General features: G+C 38.6%; 1 protein-coding gene and 1 long non-coding RNA gene across 5 annotated transcripts; one reads left to right on the top strand and one right to left on the bottom strand.

Annotated features, from left to right (window-relative positions):
* Positions 1 to 560: 560 nt before the first annotated feature.
* On the bottom strand, positions 561 to 11144 carry LOC103453930 (DNA glycosylase/AP lyase ROS1-like). 4 transcript variants are annotated; one of them, XM_008393523.4, is made up of 20 exons: positions 10571 to 11144; positions 9942 to 10471; positions 7223 to 8887; positions 6726 to 7133; positions 6369 to 6459; positions 4939 to 6286; positions 4762 to 4841; positions 4533 to 4617; positions 4366 to 4457; positions 4215 to 4283; positions 4046 to 4082; positions 3881 to 3963; positions 3030 to 3551; positions 2704 to 2740; positions 2531 to 2594; positions 2051 to 2190; positions 1857 to 1922; positions 1646 to 1760; positions 1524 to 1562; positions 561 to 971 (listed from the first exon to the last, which is right to left on the bottom strand). In XM_008393523.4, the coding sequence occupies exons 2-20, from the start codon at positions 10309 to 10311 to the stop codon at positions 856 to 858; spliced, it is 5427 nt and encodes a 1808-aa protein (XP_008391745.3). In that variant the 5' UTR covers positions 10312 to 10471; positions 10571 to 11144; the 3' UTR covers positions 561 to 855. The 4 variants fall into 4 exon arrangements, with proteins under 4 accessions (XP_008391745.3, XP_008391746.3, XP_070668124.1 ...); XM_008393524.4 differs by having other exon boundaries at positions 9942 to 10468; positions 10571 to 10946; XM_070812023.1 differs by having other exon boundaries at positions 10774 to 10946.
* LOC103453929 (uncharacterized) lies at positions 8785 to 17818 on the top strand. The gene is made up of 3 exons (XR_003768321.2): positions 8785 to 8924; positions 9306 to 9383; positions 17341 to 17818. It is a non-coding gene; the product is annotated as an uncharacterized lncRNA (long non-coding RNA).
* Positions 17819 to 19215: the final 1397 nt, after the last annotated feature.

Raw genomic sequence — 19215 nt, 5'->3', positions numbered from 1 at the left:
ACCTCAACTTCCTTCACTTTCATCATTAGGAAATGTCATTTTGATTACACCTGGTTTCTATAGAAGGTGCTGAAAGCTCTAGTCATTCAGGCTTTTCTTTCTTGTATAAATAGCAACTATTTAGGAGGGTTTTCAGTTGACTACCGATCTATATCTCCTTTTCGATCCATTTTTATTTGGTTTGGAAGGCTAAAGCTCCTCCCACGGTTCGGTTTCGCTTTCTTTCATGAAGTATTGCTCTGGTTGGGTTGATATTTGTGATTTCCTAGAGAGAACAGGGCCCAATGTCTGTCTTTCTTTCCATTGTTGCATGATATGTAGAAGTGAAACTGAAAATGCAGATCACTTTTATTCTTAATTGTCCTATTGAGGTGTGTAGTATTGGTCTTGTTTTGGGTAGTGTGATTAGAAAGAAGTAGAAGGATTTCTGCTGGATATGGGGGAGGGGTTGGACGTTCTGTAAGGTAAAATCAGATTCATGTCTCCTGTCCCTACAGAGTTAAAAGAATTTCCATTTTTTGCTAATTATTTTGATTTTTAGGGAAAAGGGGGGAGGGATCTTTGGATACTAATCTCACAACCTTGAACTAAATTTGCTCAAGAAACTAGCTAGTGTATAAAGCCGCATGGTATACTGGCCGTTTTTACACAAATGGCTAAATGCCCTCTCAGTCAATTGAGCAAACAACTAAACTAGAACTCGACTCTTTACTACATGAGCCAATTTACAAGTTTTGAATGCTTTGCCACTCAATGTGGGGTATGTGCAGCTCTATAGACTTGCTTTGAAATTTCTGGATGGCTCAATGTGGGCTATCTGCAGCTCTATAGACTTGCTTTGAGACTTCTGGGTGACTACTCCTCTCTCTTATCTTTTGTTCTGGCCAACTTGCTGGCTGGGAAGTGCAGTCGGGCCAGTAATGGGCGCGGTGCTCGAGTCTTTTGGTGAAATCCTCTCACGCAGACAAATCCTGCAAAAAACACCAGCTGCTTTGAGCAAACAGAAATTGCTATGGACTTGCCCAGAGGCAGTTTGTACCACAAGGCCGAGTCAAATAGAAAAATGAAATAAAGCAGATTTTTCTATGAGTTAGCGATAAGATGCTTTAGGTTCCAGTTTGTTGAAAACAGTCTTTGTACCCGTAGATCCCTTCCTTGGGCAAGTTCAGCATTTGTCATTTTAAGTTATGAAAGTGTAATCTACTAATATCTGAAGATGAAATTAGTAGTGTCTTAGGTAGATGTCAGGGGGAAGATATTACAATATCCTTATCTCTTTGGGTAAGATGTTAGAAATTGCAACATTCCAAGGAAGTAGGTCTTATGTCCCTTTCTTACAAGTAAGTTTTGAATGGGTGTTAGAAATTGCAACATTCCAAGGGAAGTAGGTCTTATGTTCCTTTCTAACAAGTAAGGTTTTGAATGGGTGTATAATTCAACAATAGACTAAGGCCAGTGCATACATATAACCATTTGAAGACTGCTAGGATCACACAGAATGGGTAAGTGACATTTTCTCATACCTCTCCAGAAGCATTGCTGAATTTCTGGTGTCGATAACCCTGGCAAGAAGAAGAAGAATATTGAGTGTTTTTGTTAGAAACATTTAAAAACAGATCAAAGCATAATATTTCAGAATCTATACCTTTAAATATTGTTGGTATCGAGGTTCCGAAGTACACGGTTCTCCTATTTAGCTTCCACAACCAAGCTCTTGGAACATCAATTGGGTTAATGCTCGAATCATGGTCGGCAAATACCTACATTGGACAGTATTTGTTATCAATATCACCTGAACGTGAAACAGATGCCTTAAGGATGTGAAACACCTTGAGCCGAATGAAATTGTATCTCACCTCGTTAACTTGAAAGTAGGTTCCGTTAAGTGGAAAGCTGCCTCTCATTGCTGTTCGGCATGGTATCTGTTCATGATCAGAACAAGTAACCACTGATCATTGTTGTCTTTTCTTCTATTGGTGTGACAAATGTTTAGTTCTTTTGTATAGCAGTAAAAGTTATACATGGTTAGTTTCGTTTAGCTTATTCTTACCAAGAGAGTCCCTCGGACTGTTTGTGAATTTGCTTCCCGTGAACTGTTGCATGAGAAACATTCCTTATCGTCACACAACTTGCCAAGTTCTTGAGAACCACACCTTTTCTCTGGTGGTTGAATGGAATTTGGAGTTTCACCTGGTATGAACATCAAGGCATTTAGTGGAATTTCCTAGTAAACATATATAAAAAGAGAATAGGTATAAACTATGGGCAGTATCCCACCAAGAAACGTAGAGATGCTCTATGCCATGTCTCTAGTGTTGATCTTAAACCAGTTTTTATTCGTGGTTCAAATGATAATAGTAGTCACTGTGACATTGGGGACTGTCAGGTTTCATAAGGCTATGCCATCCACTTTGGAAGATTGTTCTAGGCTAAACTCTCAAAGAGGGTTGAGAACTTGGGGGTGAAAGAGGAAAATTAGATAGCCAGATTTAAGAATTATAGTTGTTGGTTTTTATTGTCGTCTGCATACCTGGAGTCCAAATAGCCAGAAGGTAATTACACGGGTCATCAGGTTCTCGCTTATCCATATGCAACTGTATTAAACAAAGGCAGATATTAAATTGGGGATAGATACTTATTGGACTTATAGAAAGAAGGGGTTGTTAAACAATGTTATTAGATAGATATGTAGGTATTACTAACCATTTCTAGAAGAGGGTGCGTATCAGGAAGTTCATAGCTGCATTGTGAAGAACAAGAATCAGTAACATATAAGATATTTGGCTTTATGTGATAATATTCATCACAATCATCATGGTGTAGAAAGTTGTAGGGCTTTTGTTCCAAATGTTTGCCTTTATTTTGGAAGATGTTATGTTTTTTGGATGCACAATCAATATAGTTTTGGACAGAGTGATGTTGTATGATTTTTATTGGATTACTAAAACATCCATTTAATCCTAGTAATACCAAAATCCTGCATGCAAGATATTTCTTGAATTACTGGAGAGATGAAAGCTCCTACTTACACTTGGTGCTCAGTTCGCAATCGGCTCACGTTCTTAAGCTTGGGAGTTGGTAAAGATGCAGCTTCTGGTGTCAGAGAGACTAAAGCTTTTGACATGTCACCTTCTTGAAGCTCCATGTTTTTTTCCATATAATTTTGCAAAGTCTGAGTGAACTCTTCAATGTTAAGTTTAATAGTAGGAATTTCATCAGGATCATCACAGAAGTCCTCAATGTCCTCTGATATCTGTGTACACACTGGCTCTGGTGATGCTGGTTCTTCAACAATAGGTTCACAGTTACCAACTGCAGCTTTTACTTCTGATATCTCGCTTACTTCCAATTGATGGTATGTTGTAGGTTCACAATGACCAGCTGTAGATTTTACTTCCGATTTCTGACTTGCTTCCAATTGCTGGTATGTTGCCTGAGGGAAGGGCAAGGGCATTCTATTGTTGATCCCAGCAGGGTTTGGATGGGTAGTTCTGTCTTCAGTTGCACTCACTATGCTTTGCTCCTCTGGTCCCGGCAGGGCAAGCCTTGCACTGCATCCAACATTCTTTGTAAGTAACAAATCAGATAATCTTACCGTACAGTACGTTCTATGAGAATGTTAAAGGCAGATTTGCATTAGGACATCTGATGTTCTTGTACACACTTTTTTATTACATTATAATCTGATTCATGAGACCTTCCATTTTTTGTTCTAACTACGTGCATGCTTACCATTTTTCCCTATATCTTTTACTTATCAGGCTTAACATCCCAAAGGGATCTAATTGGTGGTGGACAAACAAAATTGTTTTGTTATTTATTGGAACTATAATGGAGATTGGCTTTTAGATGCAAGGGATGGAACAATTGAACTGCAAACCTCGCAAATGCACTCGCAAAATGCCTACATTCTGCTCTCAGAGGGCATGCATTACAATTCGGCTTGCTTTTAGTGCAGAAGACCTGTGTCAAAGAATGATATTTTATTCGTTCTTAGTCTGAAAGTGAAGACAAATCACTTCACATAAATGATAAGATGGCATACCTTTCCAAATGTTATCATTTGGTAATGCAGCTCGTACCTGTTCACAAATATTGAAATGTTTTTGTCCAGTTAGTATCCAATTTTCATGGAAAAGCAACTGTTCCAAAATCAAGCTTATAAATACAATATAGTGTACTAATGTGAAGATTTTATCTGATTTTGTGTTTACAATGTTCTTTGGTCAAGCTTGCACAGTCGTGGCCACAAATACTTTTGTATGGACTCCAGCACTGGGTACCTATAAAAGACAGAAATATCAGCGCCAGTGCCAATTGGATATGCTTTGCAAAAGCAACATGGAGGAGGCTCATAAAACTCACAATTCAAGAAGATGCAACTGCAGTGACTCAGGCAGTGGCTGAAGGGGTACCCATCCAAGCCGTACAGCTATACGTCCAACATTTGTGTCCACCTTCAAAGGTACAACTATATATATTGAGATCTGTTGCATCTATTCTGGTCAATCATATTTTTAATATATACTCACCGGAAAAGCAAGATGGTGCAGTGTCAAAAGCCTCACACACTCCACACTTTTCAGCCCCAATCCACGAAAGCTCAGCAGATACTCTCTATAGACACCACATAGTTATGGAATGCAAACCACGTAATCATAATGCATGTTCAGTACATATATGACATGCAAGGTAAGTGATTTAGTTTTAGAGTTTATTTTTTATAATTAGAAATGGGTTGGAATAATCCTGCAAGCTTACTTTGCTTGGTCAGGTGGAACGTCCCTCAACCATTCAAGATTAACACTACCATGTTCTCTGTGCAGTCGGTTAAGGAAATCCTGCACAAAATTTCTCAATCAACTTCAGCTGATAAGGTTTTCTATGTGTAATGGGCTCACTGAAAAATTTCAGAATGATATTTAATGTTACTTTTACCTTTATTCGTTCTGCAAGCATATTATTCATTCCCCGCTCTTTGATGGTTTGGGCAATCTCATTAACATCTGCACATCTTACGGCTTCCCAGTCCAAGGAATCCATTGTATTTTCTGTCTTTTCCCTTTTCTTTCCATTTGATTCTGCTTGTTTCCTTAATTTGTCCCAATCTTGCTGATCTTTGTTCTCTTTTCCAGCTCTTCTGTTCTTTGTTTTGGAGGTAGCAGCATTTGTACTAGTGAACTCCTTGCTTACTGAATTACTCTGCTCATTTAAACCCAACTCTGCTGCCTTCTGCCTAACATCTGTGGTCCCTCCAGAAATGTTCAAGCGACTTTGCTGTATCTTATTGTTTTGCTCCTGAGAATGTATGTCAACATTATTCAAGTTCCCAACCCACCCGAGTTGAGACTGGGCCATATTATTGCCTGCCTGAATGTTATTGGACGAATTTCTGGAACATCTTGGTGTTTCTTGAACATTTGCTGTCAGCTTATTAATTATTGTATCTTGACTGGGAGATTCTGCTGTTAGTACACTTCTTTCACTCAGACTGTCTTCCCATTTATTTTTGGATGTATAAGAAGACTCGGTTACTTCTGCGAACAAATCAAAACACTCAACTTGCCGTACTCCTGGGTTGGGGGTTAGATTCAAACAACAGTTACTGGAAGGGTCTAGGGATGCTTCTTCTCTGTTTATCTCACATCTTTGATCATTATGCTGCATACATTCAGGTTGGTAACCTCCACAGTTTGATGTGTCATGAGAGGACATATAGGTCCCCTTGAGACTGTAATGCAGCATACTTGATTCGGCCCTCTGTAAAAGCTCCACAAACGAAGTGGAGTGATCTAAACTGCTGTTTTCACATCTATTAGGTGGATACTCTGTTTCTGAGTTGCTCTCGCATGATCCTGTCTTTTCCACAGTTTGTGAAGTTGAAGAATCCACAGAATTTTGAGATGAAACTCCATCATAAGTTCTCATATCCTCCTGCAGGTATGATCCTGTTCTTGTGATCTTGGTGGTTGATTTGTTCATTAATGAGTTAGGGTACAACCCCGGACCAGATTCAGATGGATGTGATAGCTTGCATTCTGCTTCATTTGTTGAGATACCTTCAGTAGTGCTTCCAGAGTTCTCGTTTCCATTGACAACTTTTTCTTCACTATGCTCAGCATCATGGAACGTGAGGGAACTCCAGTCACAACCTGGCTGGTTTGAATTCTCACTAATGCACACTTCTGGTTCATCTACTACGAAGCTCGCAACCTCTTCATCACATGATTTTTCGTTGCTCCTGGACTTCAGGGGAAAATGTGCAGCCATTGACATGAATGCAGAGCTGTAAGGAGGTACAGATTAGAAAGTTTCTCACTTGGAATTTATCTAATGTCATTCTCTAGTTTATAGAAACGGCACTTTACCTAGAGAGGTGGTCTGAGACATTTTGTGTAAGGAAAACTCCAACCACTGAGTCCAGAACTGATCCCTTCCACGGAGAGAAGCGTCTATCACCTGTTAAAAGTAAAATATTATACTGTTAGAATATGAAGTTGTAACCTACATCTAAAATTGAAAGAATAGCGTTCTATTTGTATATAATGCATATGCATGAGAGTTCCCAAGGTTCTTGAGACTACCATGATGGTCAGTACATGAATATACAGAATGCATATTTCTTTTTCATCGAGTAGCTTGCACTGCGTAGAAACTGTAGTCATGAGATAAGATTTGAAATGATATGCTTAATATGAATTCCCTGAAAATGAAAGAATTTGTACCTTGCACAAGATGCATTCGTGCAATAAAATTGTCTGCACGTCCATGGAACACTCTACGCTCTTCTTCCCACCATTTTTCTTTCTCCTGGTCTGTTCCATTAATACCTTCACTATTTATATTTTCCAGCAGAAGCTTCCATACTCTATCAGTCTCTTGATCAAGGTCAACTTTAGGTCGTGCTTTACGTTTCTTAATTGGATCAAAAGAACCATCAAATGGTACAACAGTGCCATCTCTTCTATAAAGAACAAGTGCATTGTGCTCTTGATATTGTGCCTTATAAGAAGAGATCACATTATACCCTTGATAGGCAAATCTGCTGCTATTTTCTCTATTTATGTTCAAACATTTTAAGTGCTCAGTAATAGCAGAAAGCAGTTGTTCAAATGGTACTTCTGGAGGAACACCTGCGATTGATGATCAGGTACAGTTACGAAAGCTGCGTGGCAGATTTGGAAACAACCTGCATACAGGAATAAATAATGTACTGACATACCTGATGCAGTGGCGAAAGATTGCTGGTTCTGATATATTACAAGACCTCGTTGTGAACTGGAAAGTGGATTTCTCTTTGTCCTCTTCTTTTTTGCGAGTGTTGCACCGACGTCTGTGACTAGCGCGTCAATGCATGTCTGAGATCCGTCAAAGTGGTTCACTCTTTGACCATTGCCATCAGTGGGTGGTTGTTTGACTAGACAGGTTCTGTGCAGAATGTGCTCTGGTGTTCTGGTTAGGGAAGCTAAGTCACGGACCCTTGTAGGGCAACTAGATCTTCTCTTTGTTGACCTCTCTGTCTGATACAAAGGCAGGAAACGGTGAACACCTTGCGGTCTCTCCTGAGGGGTTTTTCCTGCTTCTCCAAGTGCAGTTGAAAAATTATCAGCATTCACTTGAGGACCAGATGTCAAGTAGCCAGCTGTTGATGGTCTCCATACATTTTCTGCCATAGTCACACGATATGAGGTGCTTGGTATGGTAGAATTTTGCGCCTTGTCGGTCCTCTTCTTCTTGTATATGTATGGAAAATGCACCCAGGACATTACATTGTAGTATGCCGGCAAATTATTATAGTTAGCCCCGAACAAATTTCCGGTTCTAGGATCTGCTTGCTCAACAGCATTCAAATAGTTTCTCTCTGATCTTTTTGCTTGCTCTTCTTCTGTTGCCAGAACTGTAGTTGTGCTGCAGGTGGAATCATTTGCACTTCGTTGGGATGATCGAGTGTCACAATCCAACATGGTTTGTGCAGTGTTTGCCTGTCCACTACAAGTGTTCATTTGTCCTTTTTCTTCTGCAGCCTCCTTTTGGGAATTAACATATGTAGTAGAACCTCTAATTTGTTGCGGTGTGATTGGAGGTTGCTGGTCTGGCAATGACAAGTAATGTTTCAGCATTCGGCTTGTAGAACGGACGAGATCTTGGGCTATGCCTGCTTGGGTGTTATCTGCCACCAATTCAACTTCATTCCTGCACGGTCCAGTTGAATTTGATTGAACTCCATTGGTGCCAACATTCATCTCCTGTGATTGTGAACCCACATTGAAAGACTTGCTTGAGGAAATTCCATCTATTGGTTCTTCTGTGTCAGCATAGTTTAAAGTCCTTCTGCATGATCTCTTCGGAGGCTTCAGATTATTTGAATCAATATGCTCTGTAGATTCCTGTGGTGGAGGAGTTTTGTTTTTCTCGAGTGTACTCTTCCGCACATACTTACGTTTGGGTTTTGGATTTTCCATAGAACCAGAAGGCTGTGGGTTTCTTTTTGGCTTGCCTTCTATAATCACCTTCGGCCTGTGCTTTCTCCTTCTTTGTTTTGGTTGTGGTGTATTGTTCAAGTCTATAATGATGTTCACCTCCTTGTCAGGGTTGCAATGTTCCTGGAGCTGCGTGGAGAAAGTAGCTTGTGATGAATCCACGGCAGATTTTTCTATATCCTTATTGTTTTCCAGATCAATTATGTTAATTGTCGCAGAATTAGCATCCCATTGCTCTTCTATCTCCTGGCCTCGTCCATCGTCTGCGTTGGAGCTCGGAATTTGAGACATTTGAACACTGTCTACTCTCATGGACTTATCTGGTGTTATAGGTGCAAATTGGCCATATGTAGTCGGAGGTGGAACATTCAGATCATAAGGATGGTTGTCAGGGAACGAATATTCATCTGCATAGAAACATTGGTTCATCTACTGATCAGAAAGGTAACAAAAACAAACTACAAACTTTGTTGTTGATTTATAGAGTTGCACTTAAAATTAACATAAATCTGAAATCTGGTAAAAAAATTGGTGGTAATCAACTAACCATGGAGAACTTGTTCCCCAAGATGAAATTCATACCGAGAATCAGAAATTCATACGACATATCAATAATACACAACTCATTATTGCAGTCAGAATATATGACATATGACGTGTGAAAACTGGCTCATTACTTGTTCTATCATACATAATGCGTGTATCTAGCGGTCATTACTATCTTCTAGATATCGTAATCCTGAACAATCCTATAACTTGTTATCAATATTTTCATTTCGGATGTTTAATTTGTTCTGACAACTATCATATTCATGCTATTTGTAGTCACTTCAACTGGCTGTCCACGCTAAGGCGGCTGTCCTACCCTTAAATTCAGTGACTGCCGAGTTTGCTTCTCCTACGGTAACTATGTTCTCCACTTCTCAAGACTGATGAATTTGTTTAAAAATGCTTTGCTTGAGGTGTAAGATAGTAAAAGATTAGAGTTCGTAGCAAAAATCAAGTATAAAGCTTTATACGGGACTTACCTTGCAACCAGGTTAGTACCCTTTTTATATCTATCTTCTCTCCTCACGTGAGAGAAAAAAGCAGTATACATGTAAGTCTCTCTCCGCTCATTTGCCACTAAACAACCCTATGAAAAGTTAGTTGACCTTCGTGTGTTTTTATCTCTCATCACGTGAGAAGGGAGAGAAACGTCCTATAGGCCCACTATTTTCGTGGGTGGTAAAGCACATGTCTGTACTCAAGAATTTCTCCTAATAGAGGAGAAAAAAGAACACGTGCGTCAACTGTCCTCCAATAATTAGAGGGCCAGACGCACGTGGGCCCGATGTGAGTCGAGACGCACGTGAGTCGGATGTGGATCCGGACACACGTGAGTTCGCACCTGCGCCGTCATTCGTCCCGATCAGTAAATGTGGTACAAATAACAACTAAAACTCAATTGGTTGCACTTACGCTGAGTATCTCCAAGCACTGCACCACCACTCCCGTCATTTGCAGAGGCCACCGCAAGGATCATGAGCTCTTTACAGGGAACATCTCTCCACTGCGCCACGCGGCAAAAATAAGCGTCCGTTGAACTTTCAACGCCGGCTCCGGCTCCGGCCCCAGCCCCATGGTAAACAAACCCGCTCTCTTCCTCCGGATCCGGATCCAAGTCTATAACTACTCTATTCTCTTGAGTTTCTTCTACCCCGAAGGCCAAGGGTCTCGAGGCCGTCGCAATCTCCGGCTGCAATTTGGGCTCCGGTCTTGGGACAATAGGCCTGTAAGGTGTTGGTGGCATCCAACAGCAAGAACTCCGATCTCCTCCCTCTTCACCCATACCGATCCCTCTGCCTTCAGAGGGACCCACCCACCTGTTAAGTTCTTAGATTTCTTCTAACACGCTCAATTCCGTTCTCCCCAAGGCGGATTTTTCGATTTCGATTTCTCGAAATCAGGATTTCTTCATCCTTCTCTTCCCCATTTTATCGAATCACCTGCTACAAAGAAAAAAAAAGGCAAATTTTGAGAATCTTCAGCTCAAAAAACCCAGCTTTGAGCTAACAACACAACAAACCATCAGAGTTTACCCAACTCACCAAAAACATTACACCCAGCAGCATCTGGTTGAAAAAATTCAGATCTTTAAATCACTGAAAATTCAGTTTTATTGAATAAGATGGGAAAAACAGAAATCTCCACGGATAATGCCACTTTATTCTCTGCTGTTTGGTGAAATCTTCAGAACAGAGAAAAATATTTTTAAAAAATTAGCAAAAACAGAGAGGATTTATAGAGCTACCCTGAATTTAAGTGACTGCCCAGATCTCATTCAACTCTCAGAAAGAATCGAAAATGGTGAAAAGTTATTGAGGAAGGGAGTGAGAGAAATGTGAAGAGAGAAGAAAGAAGCCAAACAACACAAAGTCCCATGGAACCAATAGATATAACTGATAACACCTTTTCCCGGTAAACGACTTGGTCTTTAATATTATTATATTAATATAATAATTCTAAACACGAAATTATATAAACTAATTTTACTTTACTTTTCTGTTTCTTTCTGTGTATTTGTACATTAATTAACAAATACTTTATAATCTACTCACGGTGTCATAGAGCCATGCAATCACGGCATGCACGACTAAGTATTACACTCACTCAAATATATATATATATATATATGTGTTTATATATATATATATGTATATATATATAGCCGTCGTCTTTTCGGTAGGTTAAATTTGAGACCTCTTATGATTGAGTGGAGAAAAATACACTAGACTTACTACTAATTGATTTTCATGCACTAAAAAATATATTATCTTCGTTATTTAATTGAGTCAAATTCAAAAGACATTTGAGTTTTCATTGTCGGTAACTTCTCTTGGTGATGATCTGTAAAATAAAAAAAATAAAAAAGTTAAGACCTTGTTTGCAAATTCTCACGAAGGCTTGTGGTATGTCCAAACCTGAAACGGGGTAGACTCTGCTCCTAAAATTTTTGAATAAAAAAAAAAGGGCAAATACCACAAATCAGGTTGGCCCTCTGTATAATTATTTTTTTAATACATAGGACATTGGATCATACTTAGGACCACGAGTACAGTAATAAATGTTTTATATTACTTGAGCTACATTTGTGACTGTTTAGGATCAGGTAGGAAATGGAAAGTGTAATTCGTACACATGGGGTAGTAGTGTAATTACATGATACTACAGGGGTAATATGTGAAGTTGGTTTTGGACCAACGACCACGGCGTGTGAAGCGTCGAATCCTGACTGATACACGAGACCTAACAGAAAATTAAAGAGGTTTTACTGGGCGAGGTTGGCCCAAAGTTTGACACTTGGCACAAGCAGGCGTGGAAGAGTCAATAATGGGTCCGGCTTAGCATGAATACGACGTCGTACGGTTAGGGATTGGGCGATTAACACAATGCTAGTTAGGGGGGTTGTATTTTGCTTTATTTTGGCCCCTACCCTCACGGCAGATTCCAGCTAACGGAGCCATCGGTTACGGCGTTAGTGGTCCCCTCATTGGATGAGAAAATGGTGCACCATTTTCACCATTTTCTAGGTGGGGAGGTTTTTGCGTGTTGATTGAATTTGGCCCGCGTGGAATTGGGTCATGATGGTCATTCCGTGGTGGGTCGTTAAGAAATTTAAAGAGTTTGTGTGAGGATATATAATCTTGATTAGTGCTAATTTGATAATTCATGATTTATTGAGGATTAGTTAACCTACCATATTATAGGGCTACCCTATCTGAAAGTTTATATGTTCATGCATTTTTTGTACGTAGTTGTGTCGAGTTTATTTCCGGAACATCAACGTAACGGTGTGTCGTACGGGTCATAGTTGAGTTTTAAAATTGATGAAATCTTAAACGGGTCCCACATGATCAATAGATTCCAACAAGATTTTGCTAGACAAAAGTCAAACATATATATATACTGTTTTCATTTCACCTGTCTCTTATGATGATTGGAAGAATGTGAAGCTTCTTTTATAAAAAAATAAAGTCATTAATTAATCATGCGTCTTTTATTCAAAAATATTTATGTTCTTTTGTCTGGCGCGCCGTCTTTTTTTCAGACACTAACTTTATTTAATGTCTCTACTTTTTCACTCACACAAATGAAAAACCAATTGCTTCCAACTACATTAACTGTCAACATATTATTGGGATCTTCAAACCTAACATTTCTTCATAAGCACTATCACTGCATCACATCACATACAAGCATCTTAATACACACATATATATAAATGCTAGCATATTTCAGGTGGTTTTTGTTTATAAGATGATTGAGTCACGTGGTGCAATAAATAATTTATAATAATTAAATATCAAACTTATTATTTATGCGAATTGAATATAAAATTTATTACCGTTCGTGACGTGTATCAATTTGTTTTGAAAACTGCTTTTAAGAGGTAATTAACTGGATTACGATTTTTGGTTGGTTTTTTTATTCATTGGAAAATATTTTCTTTTATTTATTTTTGTTTGGATGAGAAAGAAAGGGATAGGGTTTTGGTAGCTAAGATCCAAAAACCCATTTGATCAAAACCGAAATTTAAGGGTGATGAGGTGTGTGAAGAAATGTGAAATATAATTTTGGTGGTTTGCTCTTTTGCCAGCAACCGCAACACATGGTTTTCATGCAAGTAAAGTGCTCCAATCGTTTCTCGTCATCTCTGTCTCTCTCTCTCTCTACTTTCTCACTCCTCCATTTGCTTGACCGTACTCCCAAATCTGTCGGTCACCGCTCGTGACTCTCGACTCCAAGGCCATTTCAAAGAATCTTATCTCCCCTCTTTTCAAGTTTCTGTCCTGACTATTCTGCTTGAAAAACGCTTGCTACAATCACCCATCGCACCACCTTATGTTCATGCTACATGCCTCTTTTCGTGACAAGTGTCACAGTTTCCGTGTCCTCTTTTTTTTCTGACTAGGTGATAGAGGAATTAGAGGAATTAGAGAAATCAGAACTCGACATTGGTCTGTAATAGTGAATACTTGTAACCAATTGAGTTACATGTATTTGCGGTCTTTTTTTTTTTTTTGAAAGATTTTTTAATGGACTTGGTATACGGGGCTAAACGTTATAGATTTTTATGTATGTGGAAGAAGAGTAACGCTACACTTAATATATATATATATTTTAATAGAAGTAAGATCCGTCAACATGTGTAGTTCTTATCTTTATTTGTGTGATAGTATAAATAGACGGTAATAGTAGCATTGTTTGCGAAAGAAAGTTTTTTTAAGTATTCCTTCACTGATATAATAACATATGGCTGGTTGTGTTTAGGAGACAGTGAGGGGTGGTTTGGGAGTGAGGTGTTTAAAAAAAAAGCACACATGAAAAAAAGCTGTGAGGGTTTTAGGTGTTTGGTAAATTGAAAAAAAAGGGCTTATTTTGGAAGTTGCTGTGAGAATAAGCTGAAATCAAAGGAAAAAGCTGAACCTGTTATTTGTAGCTTTGGAAAACTGGTTTTTTTTTCAAAGCACACGGAGCTATAGTGCTCCTTTAATAAAAAGACCCACTATCAGATTGTTTTTTTTTCCAAAAGCACTTTTACAAAAAAATTTACCAAACACTCTGCTGATTTATTTCACAGCTGCTTATTCTCACAGCACAGCCGCTTATTCTCACGGCAGCTTTTTTTCGAAGCACAGCAATACCAAACCAGCCCTGAGAACTCTCCTTTCTTTGCTTCTGTATTTTCAGTGTCATTTATGTCTTTTCGTACTGAGTTTGGTTAAATTAAATTCGCGTAGGTGACAACTTTATTTCGTAGTGCCGTGCTGACTTAGGGAAATTGCTGAAAAGATGAGGATAAATATGGAACTGAAATTAGGGTTAGGGTTTGGTGTTTTGTTGGGGGCAAGTGTCATGCATGCCGACCGAACAAAAAAGTAAAAGTGGCATGCATTGGTTGCAGTCGTGCTTTTTGGTTGTAAGGTTTTTCGGGCGGGGGAAGCAAACAAAACTCGACAGGTACCCAAGAACACTATCCAAACACTCATGGCCAAAAGTGAAAAATAAAATATGCAACTTGGTTGGAGGATTCCCCTACTTTTTACTAGGGTTAGGGATTAAATATCTGTGTTGGTGTGGGGTTAGACAATCTAAATGTTTGTATCATTTCATTGGTTTGAGATTCTTCTTTTTGTTTGGTTGCTCAAGATTTTGACTGCGGTAGTTCTGACATAACGGTCATAATGATTGTTTGAATATACATTGTCAACACGAATTATTGAAATAATCATCGTCCTCTCGATTTAAAATATGTATCGTCAACACTTGTCTTTATAAAAAAACAAAATTGTGTGCACTCTACTGGTTACGTCACTCATTGTTTTGGGACTTTTGTCGTCATTGTGAACACATTAGAGATTTGTTGTAAATGCGGATTTGACATTCGATGTCCATGCAAGTAGAACGACTTTAAAATAACATGAATTATTTGTATCATGTAATACATATTGTATTTCTTCATAAAAGTAAGATTCACGTTTTATATTCCCCCTTCTTTTTCTCTTTTGTAAAACTCCAAAATCTAGTTGTTTAATTTCATGTAAACACAATCCGACCTCTTCTTTTTCTCAATTAAAACAAGAAATAGTTTGAGTAAGTCTGTTAGAAATTTCATTCCTTATTTCTTACTTGAAACCATTTTGGAAAGAAGTTGAAATGGTGTTACATAAAAAGACCATTACTTCATCAATATGTGTACCATTTCATTGGTTTGGAATCCTTCTTTTTGTTTGATGGCACCAAATTTAGAGCCCGGTTGTTTTGACATGATGGTTACAATGATTGTTTGAAAATACATTGTCAACACGAATCATTAAAATAGTAGTCATCAGCACAATTTAAAATATGTATTGTCAACACTCGTCTTTATATAAAACATAATTATTCGTACTTTATTGATTACGTCACTCATTGTGTTGGAACTTTTGTCATCAATGCGAACACATTACTTACATGTGACAACATAAATTTTTTGTTAGTTTATAATACACGTACATATAATTAGACACATTTTAAACTTCTTGTGAACTTTCCTAGTTTAAGTGTGATTGTGTAAATCCTAGATTATATTGGATAAAGTTATTCTTTCCTATATTGACTTGTATTCCTTGGGGATGAAGGATTTCCTCTCCTTCTTATTACTATAAATAAAGGCACCACGTAGGGTGGATAACACATCCTTAACACACATTCCCCTACGATTCTACAAACACATCTTTCCTTTCTCTCTTCCCTTGCTGCTAGCCTTTTCCCCTTAGTCAGATAAAATAGGCTACAACACGTTATCAGCACGCTTCTACCGATGTGCTTAGGAATCTGACGTTGGAGCTTTTACTGCATCAAACCAGTTAATCCATATCATCACGCAATTAGGTTATTCCAAAACAACGGTTTTTATCTTGATATTTTTGCAGCCCTAATAGCATGAATATTCACCATAATGCATGGCCCAACTTTACGTTTTTCGAATTTGAGATTCTACATCAATTGTGTATATATTCATAATTGTTGAATTATGTGAATTTGATAGTGCAATGAATTGCATCAAATATATGTCCATGCATTAAAATATTTGAATTGAATTGAAAAAATTGAAAAAAAATTGAAATTGGGAAAGCTAGGGTTCTTAGAACACCTCACCTTAAATCGTGCAAGTCGCTAGCACCAGGCCAGCAACCTGCAACGGCCCGACAAGCCCAGCCCAGAATCGAAACCCAGGTTGCAAGCCTAAAAATCATAACGGTGCATTGAGGCACCACCGTCCCAACCCTCGGCCTAAAGCCTAGGTCTTCCCTGTTGATTTTTCCAATGAAACACGACTGGCAATCGTGTAATTTGGACGAAACTCATAGTTTTTACCAACGATTTCTCGAAATTCCAGAAGAATTTCATGAGTTTTTATTCGAATTCGATTGAATTCTTTCGGTTCTCCCTACCCTGATGTTGAGATTTCACCTCCGTTGACAAAAACTTGGTTCTCCGATGAACTATAGCTTGCACCGACCATGGCGCCGTCGACTCAATTTCAGCGGATCACCACACCCAGCGCTAATGGGGTGGCCTGAAGGTCCCAACCCGAGCCTTCATGGGCCTCAATTTCCATTTGGTCTATTCGCACATCACCCATGTTATTGGGCATGCTTGTGCCGTGAGTTTCAACCCACATCACCAACCCGTTAGACTTCAATGATGATTTGGCCCGAGATCTATCTGGGCTCCTGCCGTCTCTCACATGCGTCATATCGCAGCCAATCCGCACATTTCACGGGCTTCTACTTTGGGCTTGCGAATATAACTGCTTACTTTGTGATGTTGGGCCCGCATGTCTACTCGGCCCGAAACCAAACCCGTTCAATATTTGGGCCTGGGATGCACGACACCTATTTTCATTAGCCCACCCGTGGGCTTTGGCCTTTTATTTTGGGACTCGTATTTAATTGCCTAATTATTTTTAAGCCTAATGGGTTTTATATTTTTTCACCCACACTTTAATTTTGGTCCAAGGTCCAAATAATTAATTCAATTATAATTATAGACCTGAGGTTCTATTTGCATATTTTCTTGTTGTATATTTATGTATATATATATTTGCGTTTATCTGAAGGAACATATGAACTTGAAGCTTCTATAAACATGCCTTGTTTGAAAACCTGAAGTTTTCATTAAAAACATCACCCGTGAAAACCCGAAGCTTTTTCATGTGAATTTTAACCAATACATGTCTTTTAGAACCTGAATGTTCTACTCCTATGTGAATGAATTGATTTTTTTTTTCTCCATTGCACTAACCATATCTTGTCCACTTATTTTTTGATAGGAACATATCAAATTTGAACAAACTCGACTTCACTGCTTTAGAGGTCTTTAGAAAGAACTATCTCAAGTGAGTCCAAGATGTGAAACTCTACCTCACTGCAAAGAATTTGCATCCCGCCATTAAAGATGAGACGGACAACCCGGCTGACGAAGCTGATAAAACCACTGCCATGATTTTCATCCGAAGACATATTCATGACGCATTACATATCGAGTACCTTGTTGAGGAGGATCCACAAGCATTATAGGTCACTTTGGCTGATCGTTTTGATCACCAAAATGACATCTTCTTAATGGAAGTAAGACATGATTGGCAGCATTTGCATTTCCAAGACTTTAAGTCTGTGAATGAATATAATTCTGAAGTTTGTCGATTCTGATCATTTCTTAAGTTTTGTAACGAAACTTTGACCGAAGATGATCTTTTGGAGAAGACATATTCGACCTTCTCTACTACTAATATTGTCCTGCAGCAATAATATAGAGCTCAGAAGTTTACCAAGTTCTTGGATTTGATCTTTGTTTTACTTCTCGCTGAAAAGCAGAATCAGCTGTTGATGAAGAATCATCAAGCTTGACCTACTAGGACAACTGATGTGCCTGAAGCACACTATAGCACGAACCAACGCCCAAAACACTAAAAGAGGCGTGGTAGGGGTGGCCAGAAGCCATCCCGTCAAGTTCAACAGAGCCAAGACCCATCTAAGGGAGGAAACAAAACCCAAAAGAGCCCTAACCTCGCTCTCAAGGCGCCAATCTTCAAGAATAAGGGTCAAGCACATGAAACTATGGATGCATATATGTGTTATTGTTGTGGTTATAAGGACCATTGGTTTTGTGTTTGCCGAGCTCCTCAGAAGGTTATAGCCGAATATCATTCTCGTCGTAAGAAGTTTGAATCAAACTTTGTGCAAGTGGATGAACCGGAGAGCACCAAAATGGTGGTTTCTGTCTTTCAAGAGGATACCACACCTATGAAAGATTAGAATCTTAGACATAAACTTATTTTCTAGTTAAAATAAGACAATGGGGCCAAATTCCATAGTAGTGGCCGAACCCCTTCCTTGTTTTTGGTTAATTTTGAACAATTTTCCTTTACGTTTGGATTATTTGTTGGTGATTTTTTTTGGATATTAAGTTTTAATTAATTTTCGGCCTTGAATACTTAAATTATTTTGAATGGATATTTGTTTTAAGAACTTTTATGCATGTGATCGATTCAAATTAATTTTTCATTTTACATATGACTAGTGGGGAAATTAGTTGTCTGGAAGATAGTGCAACCACACACACCGTTTTGTGTGAACGCATCTATTTCACTAACTTCATACCTAATAATGCACATCTGACAACCCTCTCAGGCTGATCCAACCTAATCGAAGGATACGGTAAGGCACGTATAATGTTGTCAAATGGTACAATCTTGACCATTGATGAGACACTTTATTCTCCACGTTCCGGAAGAGCCTTGTTGAGTTTTAAGGACATTAAAGATAACAATTACCACGATGAAACCCATATAGAAAATGGAGTTGAATTTCTATGCATAACTTTCTACGAATATGTCCAGAAGTGTATTCTAGAGAAGATGAAGCGTATCCTAAGTGGTCTGTATACTATGACCATACGCCTTATAGAGAACCATTATATGGCCGACCCTACCTCTGGGACCACGCACGAAATTACAATTTGGCATGATCATTTGGGAAATCTTGGACGAATAGTGATGCACCGTCTCCTCAAATCATCACACGGGCATCTATTAACCCGAAGTTTAGGTTCGATTCAAGGAATCGCATGTCAAACATGTTCAATGGGAAAGCTTATTACTAAGCCTTCTTATGATAAAATTTATTTGAATCCTTCCATTTTTCTA

Source organism: Malus domestica, chromosome 14, assembly GCF_042453785.1.
Source record: "Malus domestica chromosome 14, GDT2T_hap1".
In the NCBI taxonomy this organism is placed as follows: domain Eukaryota; kingdom Viridiplantae; phylum Streptophyta; class Magnoliopsida; order Rosales; family Rosaceae; genus Malus; species Malus domestica.
The sequence above is the reverse complement of the archived record's forward strand: the minus strand, read 5'-3'. Positions and strand labels throughout refer to the sequence as shown.